The 16224-nt window shown below is 36.4% G+C and overlaps 2 protein-coding genes across 5 annotated transcripts in view; one reads left to right on the top strand and one right to left on the bottom strand.

The window, feature by feature from the left end:
- The window catches only part of FANCL (FA complementation group L), a 299340-nt gene that overhangs the window by 259150 nt on the left and 23966 nt on the right, over positions 1–16224 (top strand). The window lies entirely within an intron of this gene.
- On the bottom strand, positions 14632–15729 carry LOC106004770 (serine/arginine-rich splicing factor 10-like). Its single transcript, XM_045077869.1, has one exon. The coding sequence runs from the start codon at positions 15727–15729 to the stop codon at positions 15304–15306; it is 426 nt and encodes a 141-aa protein (XP_044933804.1). The 3' UTR covers positions 14632–15303.

Genomic DNA, 16224 nt, shown 5'->3' with positions numbered 1-16224 from the left:
TAAGCCAGTCCGCTGTTCTTGAAATACACTCAGGTTGTGGTATATGTTATATTTCTCTGTTGCTCACACATGTGATCTCTGGTGCATATTGCTTATTGCCAGATTTCATTTTTTAATTTTTTTAGGAATTTGCATGTATGCTTATGTGAATTTGCATGTATGCCTTTGTTTTTCTGATTCCACAATTTTTCTTCTTGTCGCCTCTCCAATTTTCCCTGTTCTCTTTGAGATTATGCCTTAAAGGAAAAACAGGAGCAACACAGTTTTAGTGAGTTTTGAGGAGAGGCTGAAATGAGATGTGTGTATTTAATCCACCTTCCTTACCTAATAGCTTTCTACGGAATATTAAATGTGTCATTACTACTTTCTTTCTTTGAATTCTGATGTATAAACTAGTTGTGAACAAGGAATATTAAAATTTTTTCATTGCTTTAACCAATGGGCTGTTAAAGAGAAATATTAATTTAAATATTAAGATTTCTAAATAAGTATGCTAAATATGAATGGGGTTGCCACATAGGCAAGTGACAAAAGAAATCCTCTTGTTTTCCCATCCACTTGTGTAATAGGGAGGGTATTAGTGTGGAACGGTCAGGTTTCTTTGGACCTTCTTAAAACTTAGGGTAAGATAAATAAGAACTAACTTACAAAAGTTGATTAGGGAAGTTCTGTCCTAATTTTAGAGCTTTACTAGATGAAATTTGTATAGCTGTCACATTTACCTTGAAAAAGTACATAAGCAGAAAAGCAAGGAGCAACATTTTTCAGTAGGAAACAATTTAAATGTAACATACCTTTATTATCCACTGTCTATGGAGCAGTGAGCTGGATTCTGAGGATGTTAAAGTGAATTAGGTTCTAATACCTAGCTAGGATAGGCTTTCAGGATTCGCTTTCTGTCTGATGAGGAAAGAAGTATTTAAAAAGATAATTTCAGTAAAATGTGTTGAGTGTTATGATGAGCCATTTTGATGAGGTAGAGTGGAAGCATGTAATCTAACCTGATATGGTCAACCAAGTTTTCTGGATAAGATGTTACTTGAGTTCAGTGTGTCTTGAGGAGTAAGAAGTTAGGCTTGGGAGGAGACAGGAAACTTCAGGGGAGAACTGCATTAGCCAAAGAACAAATACATGAATTTATAGGAGGTAAGGCATGAATTACACAGCATTTGGTACTCTATGGTCAGAGTTAGCAATAAGACTGGACGTTTTGCTAGAGTTTAGGCAGGGTCTGGTGTACAGGCATACCTCGTGTTACTGTACTTTGCTGTATTGTGCTTCACAGATAATGGGTATTTTAACAAATTGAAAGTTTGTGGCAGTCTGTCTTGAAGTCTGTTGGTGCCATTTTCCAATAGCATTTGCTCACTTTATGTCTCACATTGTAGTAATTCTATAGTATTTTAAGCTTTTTCATTATTATTGATTATGATCTGTGACGTGATCTTTGATGTGACTGTTGTAATTGTTTTGAGTCAGTATGAATTGCAACCTTATAAGATGGCGAACTTAATGTGTTCTGATTGCTTCACATACTGCACATTCCCCCTATCTCTCCCTCTCCTTTGGCTATCCTGGTCCCAAGACACAAATTTTGAAATTAGGCCAGTTGATAAGCCTAAATGGCCTCTGAGAGGAAAAGTCACCTGTCTCTCACTTTAAATCGAAAGCTAGAAATGATTAAATTTAGTGAGGAACACCTGGCAAAAACCAGGATAGACCAAAAGCTAGACCTCTTGAGCCAAACACTTAGCCAGGTTGTGAATGCTAAGGAAAAGTTCTCGAAGGAAATTAAAAGTGCTACTCCAGTGAACAAACAAATGATAAGAAAACAAAACTGTCTTATTGCTGATACAGAGAAGGTTTTAGTGGTCTGGATAGAAAATCAAATCAGCTGCAGTGTTCTCCTAAGCCTATGCCCAATCCAGAGCAAAGCCTTAACTCTTCAATTTTATGAAGGCAAAGAAGAGGTGAGGAAGCTGCAGAAGAAAAGTTTGAGGCTACAGAAGTTGGTTCACGAGGTTTAAGGAAAGAAATACTCTGTCTAGCATCAAAGTGCAAGGTGGGTGAGCACCTGGGTTATCTAATCTAATCCAGACCTCCTTCAGCTTTTGTTTATCTGAGAATATCTTTATTTCTTCCACACTGATGAAGGACAGTTTGGCCAGAAACAGGATTCTTGGTTGACAGTTTTTGTTTTTGTTTTGTTTAAGCACTTGGAATATATCAGCCTACTGCCTTCTGCCTTTCAAAATTTCCTTTAAGAAATCTGATTGTTTTTGAGGGTCTCTAATACATGATGAGTCGCCTTTTTTCCCCCAAGACTCTCTGAATCTGGCTTTGAAAGTGTGATTATAATGTGTCTTGGTGTGGGTCTCTTTGATTTCATCTTGCTTGGACTTTTTTGATCTCTTGGATGTTTATATTCATGTCTTTCATCAAAATCGGGAGTTTTAAGACATTGTTCAAATATTCTCTCCATGCCACTGTCTTCTTTTGGGTCCCTACAGTGCACACATTGGTCGGTTTGTCCCACATTTCCTTTAGGTTCTGTTTGCTTCTCTGTATTCCTTTTCTTTCTGTAGTTCACATTTGATAGTTGACATTGTCTTGTCATTAAAGTCTCAGATTCTTCTCTCAGATTAAAGTCTCAAATCTGCCTTTAGGTTCCTTTTGTGAATTTTTCATTTCAGTCATTGTACTTTCAGCTCCACAATTTCTTTTTAGGTTTTCTTTCTCTTGTTGATATTTCCATTTTGTTCATCATTTTCTTTCTCCACATCTTTCTCCGCATCTTTTTAATTTTTAGAGCATACTTAAAACATCCTTTTCAAATTCTGAATTTTAAAAAATTTTTTTTTTTTATTTATTTGAGAGACAGAGATCACAAGTAGGCATAGAGGCAGGCAGAGAGATAGGAAGGGAAGGGGGCTTGATCCCAGGACCCTGGGATCATGACCTGAGCCAAAGGCAGAGGCTTTAACCCACTGAGCCACCCAGTGGGTCCTTTTCAAATTCCCCCTCCTTTTCAAATTCTTGTCTAATCTATTCTCAGATCTTTATTAGGGAAAATTGCTGTTAATATTTTTTTTCCTTTGGATCAAGGCCTCACTTTCCTGTTCTTTTATGCCTTGTAATTTTGTTGTTTTTAAAAACTGGATACTTTAATAGCAAGGTAACTCTAGAAATTGGATTTTCCTTTTTCCCTAGAGAAGAAAGATTAAAATCTCCCATGTTTAAAATTTTATTCCTAATTTTTGATTGTTATAGGCTATCTCTGTGCTAAGGATAAGCCTATGGTATAAGTTTAAAGTCTGCTGATAATTTTTGAGCCTTCATCTTCCCTGGGCTTGCACAGTGACTTCCATGTTTCTTTGTGCAGTTACTTTGGTGTGTTTGTATCCTTGATGTCTGATTCCCAAAAGGGGAAAAAAAGAAAAATGAAGTGGAGGGGGAGGGAACTGGCTCTTTGAATATTCAGGAAGTTACTTCTCCAGGAGGAGGAGAGGTTTGCAGTCATGGGGCATTGGAGCAGAGCACAGATCCTTGTACGTGGAAGACTGATCCCTTTGCCTACCCTAGCTCCAGTAAGCCGTGTGTACATTACTTCTGAGTACCTATGACTCTCTGAAGCCCCATATTCAGGGCTGCTGAATATGGGGTTGGTTGATGGGTGGCCTCTGTCAAGCTCAGAGCTGAAATTGATAGAATTTGCAAGCCTTCAATAGACTCCAGAGTCCCAAAATATATCTGGGTCTATCAGTGTCAATGTCTAGGTGGGGAGACCGTTTCCTGGTGCTTTCTGCTTAGCCATCTACTCAGAATCCTCTCCTCATTGGCTTGCTGTTGATTTTTTTTCTTAATGGTCTGTAATACAGGATAGCTAAGGACCACACTATGAGAGTGTCTCCTAATCTTCCGCATGCAATTTGGCAGATGTTTCTTTCTTTAAAGGTAGTTGCTATAATCATTCTGTAGTGGCTGCATAGGAACGTATTAAGTGAGTCTGTTTCATTTGACTTTATGGATAGATACTTGTTCACATGTCCTAAAAATAGTAGCAGATCTTTTAAATAATCCTCAGTATTGGTCAGTTATAGTAAAAATAAACTTAAGTATAGGAAGGGTTGATATGTTCCATGTGGATTGTTTGACAGAGAATAGCATTTGATTAAATAGATGTAGTTATAGAGCTACTTAGAGAAAGTGTGGAGAACATCAATGAAGCTTGCAAATAAGATCAAATGAACTGGATATTAAGAGATTTGCTCTCTCTTTAAAGATATCTGATTAGAAATATTGCAATTAATATTAAAATTAAATTTCTTAAAAAATTTAATCTCTTGATATTTCCTTATTCTATTGAAGCTTTTTGAATCCCCCAGAGATAAAGAAAAAATGATTATTAGAGGATTTATCTGCACATATTATAGGAGGAAAGTATAAAAAAAATCAGAAGGGAAAGCAACTGTTGCAAGTACCAGAAAATTATGCTATTAATTTAAGTGTCATCAGAGCACAAAAGATCACATTCCAGGACTGTGAGAAAATTATTAAAATACTGAAAATAATAGTACTTAAGATGAAGATATTATACTCTAAGATCTGGTTAAGTGACTGACATTATTATATCACTTCAGGTATTATAAAAGTAACAAAATGCTTCTAAAGATAATAAGCGTTACATTTTGAGATTGGCAGTGTTCACACTTTTCTGCTTAAGTGCTTTCCTAGTTTAACATAATTTAATAACAGTTATGGGGGAATAGCTAACATCTGAGTTCTCATATATATCCTTTTTCTTTTTCCTTCCTTCTTCAGTATATACACATCTTAGGCATCTATATATATAAAAGTGATACAATTTCATTCTCTTAAGTGGTGGGTTTATGAACCGTTACTTTTCTGCCTTTGTCCTCGGTGTTAGAACTATTGCTACTTTTTAATTTTTTAGCTCCTAATTATTGATTATTCTACTGCAAAAAAAGTAGCACTAATGTAGATCCCATTACTACCCAGAAATCAGAAATTTTTTAATAACTTTATTAATGTATAATTGATATGTAATAAACTGAACGTATTTCAAGTGTACAATTTGAGTTTTGACCAGTGTTTACACCTGTGAAATCAACCCCACAATCAAGATAATAAATAAACATTTCCATTAGTCCCAAGTTTCCCCATGCCCCTTTATAATCTCTGGCCCTCTTGGCCTTCCCCTTGGTCCCCAGGCAACTACTCATCTATTTTCTGGAATTTTATATAATTCTATGTATTCTCTGTCACATTTCTTTCCCCAGCATAGAGATTCATTCATTGTGGCATATAATAACAGTTCATTCTTTTTATGCTGAATGGTACTCCATTGTATGGATTTACTGCATATTGTCCATTTAGTTGTTGATGGACATATGAATTGTTTTCAAGATTTGGCTGTTAAAAATAGAGCTGCTGTGAACATTATGTGATGTCATTATATGAGCATATGCTTTCATTTCTCTTCAGCAAATACTTACGAGTGGAATGCTGAATCATTTAAGAGGTGTATGTTTAATTTTTTAAGTAAATGCTCACATTAAAAACAGTTGCTTATGAAAGTGGTTGTTACATTTTTACATTCCAAACAGTAGTGTCTGAGATCCTTTTTCTCTGTGTCCTTCATCCTTGCTCATACTTGGTATGGCCAGTCTTTCTTCTCTTTCTTCTGCTTTTCTTTTCCTTAAGTAGGCTTCACACCCAATACGGAGCCCACCACAGGGCCCAAACTCATGACAACGAGATCAAGACTTGAGCAGAGACAAGAGTTGGATACTTCACTGACTGAGCCACCCAGGTGCCCGTCTTTCTCATTTTAGCCATCCTAATAGTAGTGTAGTGGTATTTCATTGTGCTTTTAATTGCATTCCTTAATGACCAATGATATGGGCATATTTTTATGTGCTTGTCATCCATACATCCTTTTTGATGAAATACCTGCAAATTTTTTGCCTAAAGGCTTAATTAGTTAGAGAGATAGGCCACATTAATGCATTAGACTTTTCAGTATTGTTCAGATGTTAGTTCTCTTCAAATAGATCTATGGATCCAGTGCAGTCCCAGTCAGAATCCCCTTAGATGGATTTTAGAAATTGGCAGTATAATTCTAAAATACATAAGGAAGGTGTAAAGGACCTAGAATAAGAAACTGAAAAAGAATGAAGTGGGAAAACTAATATGAACTGATTTCAAGATACAGATCTACCCTTATCAAGACAGTGTGGCATTATGGTAGAAATACTCCTGGACTTAAGATGGGGTTACCCAGTCCTAAAGATGATAAACCCATCATAAGTTACAAATACTCTAAGTTGAAAATGCAGTTAATACATGTAACCTACCAAACATTACAGCTTAGCTCAGAATGCTTACATGAGCCAACAGTTGGGCAAGGTCCTCTAACACAAAGCCTATTTTATAATAATGTGTTGAATATCTCATGTAATTTATTGAATACTGTATTGAAAACAAAAAGCAGAATGGTTGTATGGGCACAGAATGGTTTGTAAGTGTATTGGTTGTTTACCCTTGTGATTGCATGGTTCACTGCCCAGCATTACAAGAATATCATAATGCATAATACTAGCCTGGAGAGATCAAAATTCAAAATTTTGAAGTACTGAATTGAATGAATGCATATCATTTTTCACCCCAATGTAAAGTCAAAAACCATTAAGTTGGGCCATTTTAAGTTGGGGATCATATGTATACCCATACAAATTGTTTTCTGAAAATAGTTGTATATATATATAAAGGTGCAAAGATCATTCAGTGAAGTAATGGCAGTCTTTTCATTAAGTTGTGCTGAAACAGTTTGCAGAATACAAAAAAAGATTAACTTTAGCCCATATACAGAAATTAACTCCAAATGGATTATAAACTTTATGTAAAACCTAAGACAAATGAAACTTCTGGGGGGAAAAAAAATAAAGTTTTGGGACTTTGGGATTTCTTAGTATAACACCCCAAGCAAGATCCATATAAGAACAAACTGATAAATTGGACTTAATCAAATAAAAAAAATTTAAAGATTTTATTTATTTATTTGACAGAGAGAGAGAGACAGGGAGAGAGGGAACCTAAGCAGGGGAGTGGGAGAGGGAGAAGCAGGCTCCCTGCTGAGCAGGGAGACTGAGTCAGGGCTAGATTCCAGGACCCTGGTATCAAGACCTGAGCTGAAGGCAGATGCTTAACAACTGAGCCACCCAGGCGCCCCCAAAATTAAAAATTTCTATTCTTGAAAAACAGTTAAGAGAATGAAAAGACAAGCTGCAGACTAAGAAACAATATTTGCAAATTACATGCCTGATAATTGACTTTATTTAGATTATGTAATGAGCATTTAGGCTCAATAATATAACAAAGTAAAATGAGCAGACCTTTCTATAGACATAATATTTTGTGTACCTCAAACCCTTTTGTTACTATTAAAGCTTTAAATAACTTGATTTCATGAGAAAAAACTTCTCAAGATTTTTTTTCCTTTTAGAGAATTGACTGTATGTTTCCCTTGTTGGCAAGTAGCTAGGAATCAGGTAATTCTCACTCCCCACTTCACTTCCTTTGCATTAACTTTTTACCTAGTCGTATTTCATTCAGCCTCAGAGTGGTGTTTCTTGACAAAACACCTCACCTCAGCTCAACCACTGCTCATTTTTTCCTTTGTCCCAGAGTTTTTCTAATGCCAGGACTAGGAGTGTATGTATGCCTCTGGTATGTATGCAAATCTGGAAATGTGAGAATTAATAATCTTTTTAGGACAACTTGACCAGTTGGAAACAGAAACCAGTGAATAAATGTTTTGAGATTCTCTCTTTTTAGGCCATGAGTCTCAGCTTTCTATATAACTTTTCAAAGAGTCACCATTGACCACAGTGACTGGCTTGACAGCACGCTCTTATTTTGGCTTTCTGTCCTCTGTTTCATTCTTTCCACTACCCACTGCCTCTCAGGTTATTGGCAGTAATCTTAGGGACTGTCTGCATATAAGTTCTGTCTTACAGTGCTTTTTGGGGCAGACCCCAAGCTCAAATTATCATTGTGTATATCACTGGCTGGTATAGCTACAGATATAGCTACAGATAAATGCCAGGACTAGGAGTGTATGTATGCCTCTGGTATGTATGCAAATAAAGATGATGTGGAACAAAGGTCCAAATATACCAGTCATACCTATGGGCCAGAAATTTACCTCCTAAAAAAAAAAAAGGAAAAAAAATGTGTTTTGCTTATTTGATCGTTTCTCTCTCTTTTTTTTTAAAAGATTGAACAAAACACATGTAGGACTTTCTGTATAGTATAACTTGACAGAGCTTCTTAAAATCAATTTATAAGTCAAAGACTACACGAGTCTTCTCTCAGGTGATTTCCTTGCCTCTAGAACATTGTGATCTTCACAGATGCTATAAGCTTCCTTAACTTGTCACCACCATTTGAAAATTTTGTGTAACTTCTGTACAGCAGTGGACCATAGGAACTAACTTCTTAGCTTGTACTTATACATAGTTTCTTTGTAGACTGTAAAAAAAATATGTATATAGGTATTAACATGTTTTCCCCCCTCTGAGGGGATTTTTTTTTATTTTAAGATTTTACTTATTTTTTTTTTTAATATTTTATTTATTTACTTGAGAGTGAGACCATGAGAACAAGAAAGAGAGCACATGAGAGGGTACAGGGTCAGAGGGAGAAGCAGACACGGTTTTGAGCAGGGAGCCCAGATGTGGAACTCCATCTGGGGACTCCAGTATCATGACCTGAGCCAAAGGCAGTTGCTTAACCAACTGAGCCATCCAGGTGCCCAAGATTTTACTTATTTGAGAGAGAACATGAGTAGGGGGTGGGAGGATGAGGGAGGAGCAGAGGGAGAGGGAGAAGGGCTCCCTGCTGAGCAGGGAGCCTGGTGTGGGGCTCAATCCCAGGATTCTGGGATCATGAACTGAGCTGAAGGCAGACGCTTAACGCACTGAGCCACACAGATGACCCTGCTTTATTTTTATAATTAAAAAAAAAAAAATCGGAACATTTCCCATGTAGATTCATAAGAAATCCTAGAAAAATAGCAAGATCAAAATATTAATGGCAGAATTTGAAGCTTTGTGATAGGCCACTACATTTTTTATAAAAGAAAGATTTTATTAGCATTTTCTACGCTGTATAGACTTTAATTAAATGCATTTAAAGATCTAGCATTCCCCATGGAATTAGCATTGTTTTGGTTTTGGTTTTGTTTGTTTTTTACTTTTTTTTTTAATCAGTTAACATAAAGTGTATTACTAGTTGCAGAGGTAGAGTTCATGATCCATCAGTTTTACATAATACCCAGTGCTATTACGTCACCTAGTTACCCATTCCCTTACCCCCACCCCTCCAGCAGCTCTGTTTGTTTCCTATGATTAAGAGTCCCATATGGTTTGTCTCCCTTTCTGATTTTTATCTTGTTTAATTTTTCCATCCCTTCCCCTATGCTTCTGTTTTTTTCTTAAATTCTACATATGAGTGAAATCCTATAACTGTCTTTCTCTGATTGACTGACTTCATTTAGCATAATACCCTCTAGTTCAATCTGCTTCATTGCAGATGGCAAGATTTCATTCTTTTTAATGGCTGAGTAGTATTCTGTTGTATATAAATACCACCTTTTCTTTATCCTTTCATCTGTTGGTGGACATCTGGGCTCTCTCCATAGTTTGGCTGTTGTGAACATTGCTGCTATAAACATTGGGAATGCAGGTGCCCCTTTGGATCTCTGCAATTGTATCTTTGGGGTAAATACCTAGTAGTATAATTGCTAGGTCACAAGGTAGCTCTATTTTCAACTTTTTGAAGAACCTCCCAACTGTTTTCCAGAGTGGCTGTACCAGCTTGCACTCCCACCAACAGTATAAGAGGGTTCCCATTTTTTGAAAAGAGTTTAGACTTAAGCATACAGACAGTTAATCAGTGGACGATTAATACTGTGGAAACCAGATAAGTGATTTTTTTTTCTCTAAAGATGCATTGTCTAGTCATAGAGCTAGTAAGAACAACTTTATCTACCTCCCTGTTCACTGGGTATGCATCTTTAAAAAAAGACACCATTTAAAGTATTTAGAGTAATGATAAAACCTACTTTTCTGATGGTTTATTTTATTTATTAAACATGAACTATAATAACCAACTTGACCTTTATGTGCTCAGATGTCAGGGTACTTGATTCATGTACATCCTCCACCGATAAAAGTGGGTAAGCATTGCCAGAATAGGCTGTGCTTTAGCATTATAACACTAGTCAGAAAATAAAATAAACCTTTTAGGTTTTTGGAAGGCATGTAGACCTTCGACCAGACAGACTGTCAATTGGTTCATGATCTCAAGGTTTAAATTCCAAATCTATCACACTGACCAGACTGTTTGCTTAGAAGTCTTTTTAGTTGTGTTTTTTTGTTTTTTTGTTTTTTTTTTTTTCAGAAATTTTCAGTGAATCAATGCAGGTATCCCACATAGAGATCTTTCCATTGAGAAGCGCATATACAGAATGGTCCAGGTATTCTGATTTCAGTGCAGAGAATGTCAGTGTCTTAGGTCAATCTAAGATTAGATTGATCTCTTAATATCTTCATGCTTGCTCTTTTCAAATCATGTTGAGAAGTCTATTATTTTTTCCTATTCTTCCCAAGATTAATAAATGCTTGTTATTCTTCTGACCTTTGCTTTACACACAGGAGGATTGGAGTCCACACCCAAGAACACACCCCTATTAGCTTTGTGCTTCCTGTTCCCGTAATGTTACAGAGGTAGTTTTCCAGTTCCTGGTGTTTGGTCTGTACCTTTTTTTCCTGTTATAGTTCTGCTCCATGTGGAAATAGACAGACTTGAAAGGTAATGTGTTTGATATACCTCAACATGGTACCTTGCCGCATGTCTTTGGAGCAGGTAGAGTAGAATGTCCTTTTCCCACCTTGTTTTATATTTTCTGAATATTTCAGGAGTTCTCTTCCTTTCCTTATTATTTATTTATTTTTTAAGATTTTATTTATTTATTTGAGAGAGAGAGAGAGAGAGCAGGAGCAAGGGGAAGTGGCAGAGGGAGATGGAGAAGCAGGCTCTCAGATGAGCAGGGAGCCTGGTGCTGGGCTCAGTCCCAGATCCCAGGGTCCAGGGATCATGACCTGAGTGAAGGGTAGATGCTTATTCAGCTGAGTCACCTACATGTCCTTTTCCCTTTTATTTTTTAATGTTTTAAGGATAGGAGTTTGCTTAGCTTCCTGTCTTTTCCTTTCTCCTACCACAGGAAGGCTTAGGGTTTAGGTTTCTGCATCATTATTGGTTACTGGGATACATTTCTTCCCTGTAAAACAGATTATTGCTTTTGGGATCCTAAGGCTATTTTGTGTGTGTTGATGGTTTTTTTTGGGTTGTTTTTGCTTTTGCTTTTGTTTTTTGCAGCTTATTTTTGTCTTCTTTAGTTTTTTTTCCCCTGTCTTATGTCTTCCTTCCTCTATTTCATTTCCTCTCATCATGGTATTATGTATATGTGCAAAAAGAAAAAAAGAAAAAACTGGCATTTTCTCTTTGATTAGTAAATTAATACCTACAGTGTTCTGGGTATGATTTTTGGCTCTTTGCCATGTTATAGCTATATAATTGCTTGCTGTGATTTGTGATTCCTAACCTATTCCAAAATCTCAAAAGTTTAGAAAGACTGATTTTTTTCCTCTTTATTTAAAAAATAATGGTAGTTGTGTAATGCATCATTGACTTCTGTCCTTGAATACATGGGGATAGAGAATAAAATATTGTCTAAATAGTTTAATTCTGGTATGATTAAAGAGGGAATGACTATGTTGAATCGTATAAATTGTTCATAGATAATGGATAGATACTTATATATAACTTGAATGAGAAAATCTGTTTATACACATGAATTGGGCTAAATGGGAGTACATTATAGTAGTTGGCGTCTTGAAAGATAGGTACTTTTAAGTGGACAGAACTGTCTGCTTTATGGATTTTCAAACAGTTATATTTAGAATTCTTCACTTTTAGAATGGGAAGTCACCTTAGAAGTTGTCTAGTGCTTGAGTGCCTGGGTGGCTCAGTGGGTTGAAGCCTCTGCCTTCAGCTCAGGTCATGATCCCAGGGTCCTGGGATCGAGCCCCACATCGGGCTCTCTGTTCGGCAGGGAGACCGCTTCCCCTCCTCTCTCTCTGCCTGCCTCTGCCTACTTGTGATCTCTGTCTGTCAAAAAAAAAAAAATTGTCTACTGCATACCCATATTTATTGATTTATTAAGTCTTTAAGAGGCTAAGAAGGTCTTGATCAAATACTTCATTACTATCAAGATGAGAGCTGTGACCTTGTGTACTGGATACTCTTATCTTTGTGTCAGAGATTCCCAACATAGACCTGACACATAGTTGAAGTATTAATTAGGCTAGTGTGCTTTTCACTGATTTGTGCACATCATGAAGTGAAAGGATTGCTCTCTGACCATTTATTTTTACATATGAAATAAAAATGATTATGATTACAAAAATTATGATTTTCTGATTGGAAAAGTAATACATATTATTATAGTTAATGTGGAAAAATACAAAGAAGGAAATAAAAATTGTTGTAAAAATGGGTAAAGCCACACTAACCAGGGACCATTAGAACTTACTAGACAAAGTCATTGGAGCCAAATCAGAACAAAACCACTCTGGACTATTCTGGAATGGATTAAGGGCATGTATCATGGTCCTATATGAACTAGAGAATGCTCACCTCTTCAGTGAGGTTCTAAAATCGAGTAGTCACTAATAATGTGAGAAGCAGTGACTAATAATGTGAGTGTGATAAGAGAAGCCAAGCTATGGAACTGAGCTACCTCAGCTTTGAAGGAAAAGCTGCTCTGGTGAAAGTGGACCACCCATCCAGTCTACCTCATTTTCCTCACCATCCTTTAATTCTTGAGGCTTTGCTCCTTTCTTCTCTCTCTCTTACTCTTAAGTCTTGCAATTAGATGAGTAGTGTCTAAACTTAGGAGGTTGAATATTTTTCATTTGATCACGTGTATTTTTTCTTTGGGGAGTTACCTTTTCATCCCTTCCCTTCTTTAAGTCCTGTGTACTTTTTTTAAAACTGATTTTTTCCCCTTCATTTTGTTTTTATTATAGCATGTTTGCTTAATTTACAGCAAGCAGAAAATAAGCTGGGTCTTGTTTTGATCCAAACATTGATGTTTTAAAGGTTGTATACAATATTTGTTAAAAAGAACATATAAAAATACCTTTTTAGAAGCTTCTATAAGAAAGAAAATACAAAGTTTAACCTCACAACTTTCCTCTTTGCTAGAACTGCAAACTACTGCTACAGTTTTAAATAGACTTTTTGTTGTTTAAACTATACATCCAGGAAAATCTAAAAAATTAAAGAAACGTGCATATAAATGATTGCATAGCAGAACATGAACATTAACTGCAAACAGGAAAGAAATGAAAGTTAGAAATACTATCAAATATACAAAGGTTCTAGAATCAGTCCTTTAAACACATTCCACAAACAATTTAAAAACCATCTTTTTTGTTCTTTACAGGCAAGGCCTATATTACTAAAACCAAAATTGGAAAAAAGTAATCCTCTAAAAGGAGTCGTTTCCCCACAATATTTCTTACTTATACCTGCAAGCAAGCAATCTAAAAATTTTAAAGATGCTAGCTTTTATTCTGAAATGAGATTGGACATATTCCTTTTAATTGCCCTCTCCCTCCAATGATCTCTCAGAGAAACGCTAGAAATTATAAACGGTTAGGGTCTTGTTTTCTTTTTTAGTCGGGTACTGCCAGGTACTACATTGATAATCAATCAGACTCAGAGATGGGACTCTTTCATTCTTTTTCCAAAATATTTTAAATTTCATGGCACCACAGGATCTCCTAGAATGGGAGTGTTCTCTTTCAACTTGCCTCACATGAAATAAGCTGATGTGTGAAGAACAAGTCTCCTTCATAAAGTGGGAGGCAAATTTTGATACAAATGCACAGACCAAGTGCTATAAGCATCAAAATTCAGTTTACACTATGCATATGCATAAACAAAATCTACTCTGAAACAATTTACTTGCTGCTTTTTAACAGCAGTAAGAAAACTAAGCAGTATTACCAACAATGCTCCTTAAAGTTGAGAGGAACTACTTGAGAGCATTTTTTTTCCCTTAAAATTATTTCTGCCATTATTGACCTGCTTAAATTTTAAGGTGAGTTCTTCTGATGTTTATATGTTTCAAATCTTCACAGAAACCAGAAAAAAAGCAGTGAAGGCTCCATGTTTCAGTCAAAAACTCAATCTTCCCCCAAATGCTACTTAACCCAGTTGGCATCATTCCCCAAGATGGTGGGGTTAACAAAAGAACTATTCCACGCTCTGTCATAATTAACTATTATCATGGACCTAGACATCTTAACAAGACAAAAAGGTCCACCCTGAACCTAAATGTCATTGTTGTACTGTGCCTACAACTTCACTGTTGTATCATTCTATCTTATTAGCAAGCTACATTTCTAGGTTAACAGTTCTACCAAATATGGATATGAAAGTTTATTTTCAATAAGACAATGTTGCATATTATGGTCAACCAACATCTTTTCACCAATACTTCAAGCATAAAAAATGAGAATCTTTACAAAAATATACAGAGACACCACAAATTGGTAGCTGCCCATAACATTAAACAAACTGGACTCTTAAGAGTGGCTTCTCAACAGCATATCATTTTAATTATAACCATTTGCCTGGTACAGGGAAAACTGACAAGTGTTTTTAAAGCATCATTGCAACATTGTATTCCTGATAATTTAAGTAAACCAAACTATGAGTAAATGAATGATACATGCCTAAAAATATCAAGGTTTATACTATCAGTGGCCACTGGACTTAGGACTGGTCCAAGACCTCGATCTAGATTTTGACCTAGACCTAGATTGTGATCTTGACTGAGATTTGGATCTAGGTGCTTCTTTTTTCCTTGATTCCTTTTCATATCTTGAGCCAGACTTATAATGTGTTTTGGAATCTGTTTTAGAGGTGCCTCTAGTTTTGGTGTGAGATGCAGACCTAGAACGTGATTTAGCCTTCATTTCTTTCTTGGGCTGGATCTTGGACTGTGATCTTGAATTGGATTTAGATCTTAAAAAAGATTGATTTCAGTGTTTGAATCTATCATTGTCGGAATGGTTTGAATCTATCATTGTCGGAATGGCTTCTGCTAGGCCGTGGTCTTCCAGCCGGTCTACTGTTTCTAGGACTCTAATATCTTCTATAGTTGTAATCAAAGGACCAGCTTCTTGATCTTCTTCTTTCATAACTCCGGCTTCTAGAATGTCTGTATCTGTCATAATCATCATAGCGTGAAGAGCTGTACACATTCCTCCCTTCCTTGGCTTTCATTTGATTTGGAATCTTCCGATCCCCTTGTGCAAACTGTATTTCAATTTGGCATCTGCAAATCCATTTTGTGTCCAAATTATGTAAAGCATCTTTGGCATCACGGACATCCTCAAATTGAACATAAGCAAATCCTCTTGGACGGTACGTGTAGAAATCAAGTGGAACATACACATCAACTATAGGACCATAACGACCAAATTCTCGTCGTAAATCTTCAGACCTGGTGTCGTTGGCCACATTCCTTATGAACAGAGACATATTGGGGGGGTGCAGGTAGCGGGACATGACGGCGATGGGAGTCTTTGCTCGGCAGGGGCACTAATGGAACGGGCTCAGTAAACCGACCACGGATGCGGCGGTGGATCATCACCTTAAACTGATTTTTAAATAACCATTTTATATTAAGAGTGTTGATACTTTGTCTGGTATGATACAGGTATCTTTCAGTTGCTCTTCTTGTTCACGGGCTGTGAACTTCTCCAGGTCAAGGACTGTATGACTTTTAACAGTGGCTTTCAACTTTTAAACATACACTATATGCTAAGCAGTTAAACGTTTTATATATATGATCTCACTCAAATCTTATATAGATTAACACTATTTCCGTATTGCAGAAGCTAAGTGAATTGATTTGCTACAAAAGATGTAGCTAGCTTTAAGAGGTGGACCTGGGAATCAGATTCAAGATTTGACCAGTCTGTGATTTTTTTTTTTTTCTTAAGATTTTATTTATTCGAGAGAGAGAGTGAGCAGGGGGAGGGGCAGAGGAAGATGGAGATG

Source organism: Mustela putorius, unplaced genomic scaffold (genome assembly GCF_011764305.1).
Source record: "Mustela putorius furo isolate JIRA1106 unplaced genomic scaffold, ASM1176430v1.1 tig00000224_pilon_pilon_pilon, whole genome shotgun sequence".
NCBI classification, from domain to species: Eukaryota; Metazoa; Chordata; class Mammalia; order Carnivora; family Mustelidae; genus Mustela; species Mustela putorius.
The sequence above is the reverse complement of the archived record's forward strand: the minus strand, read 5'-3'. Positions and strand labels throughout refer to the sequence as shown.

Coding starts and splice junctions, on each gene's coding strand:
- LOC106004770 (XM_045077869.1), bottom strand. CDS start 15,729: ATGTCCCGCTACCTGCACCCCCCCAATATGTCTCTGTTCATAAGGAAT.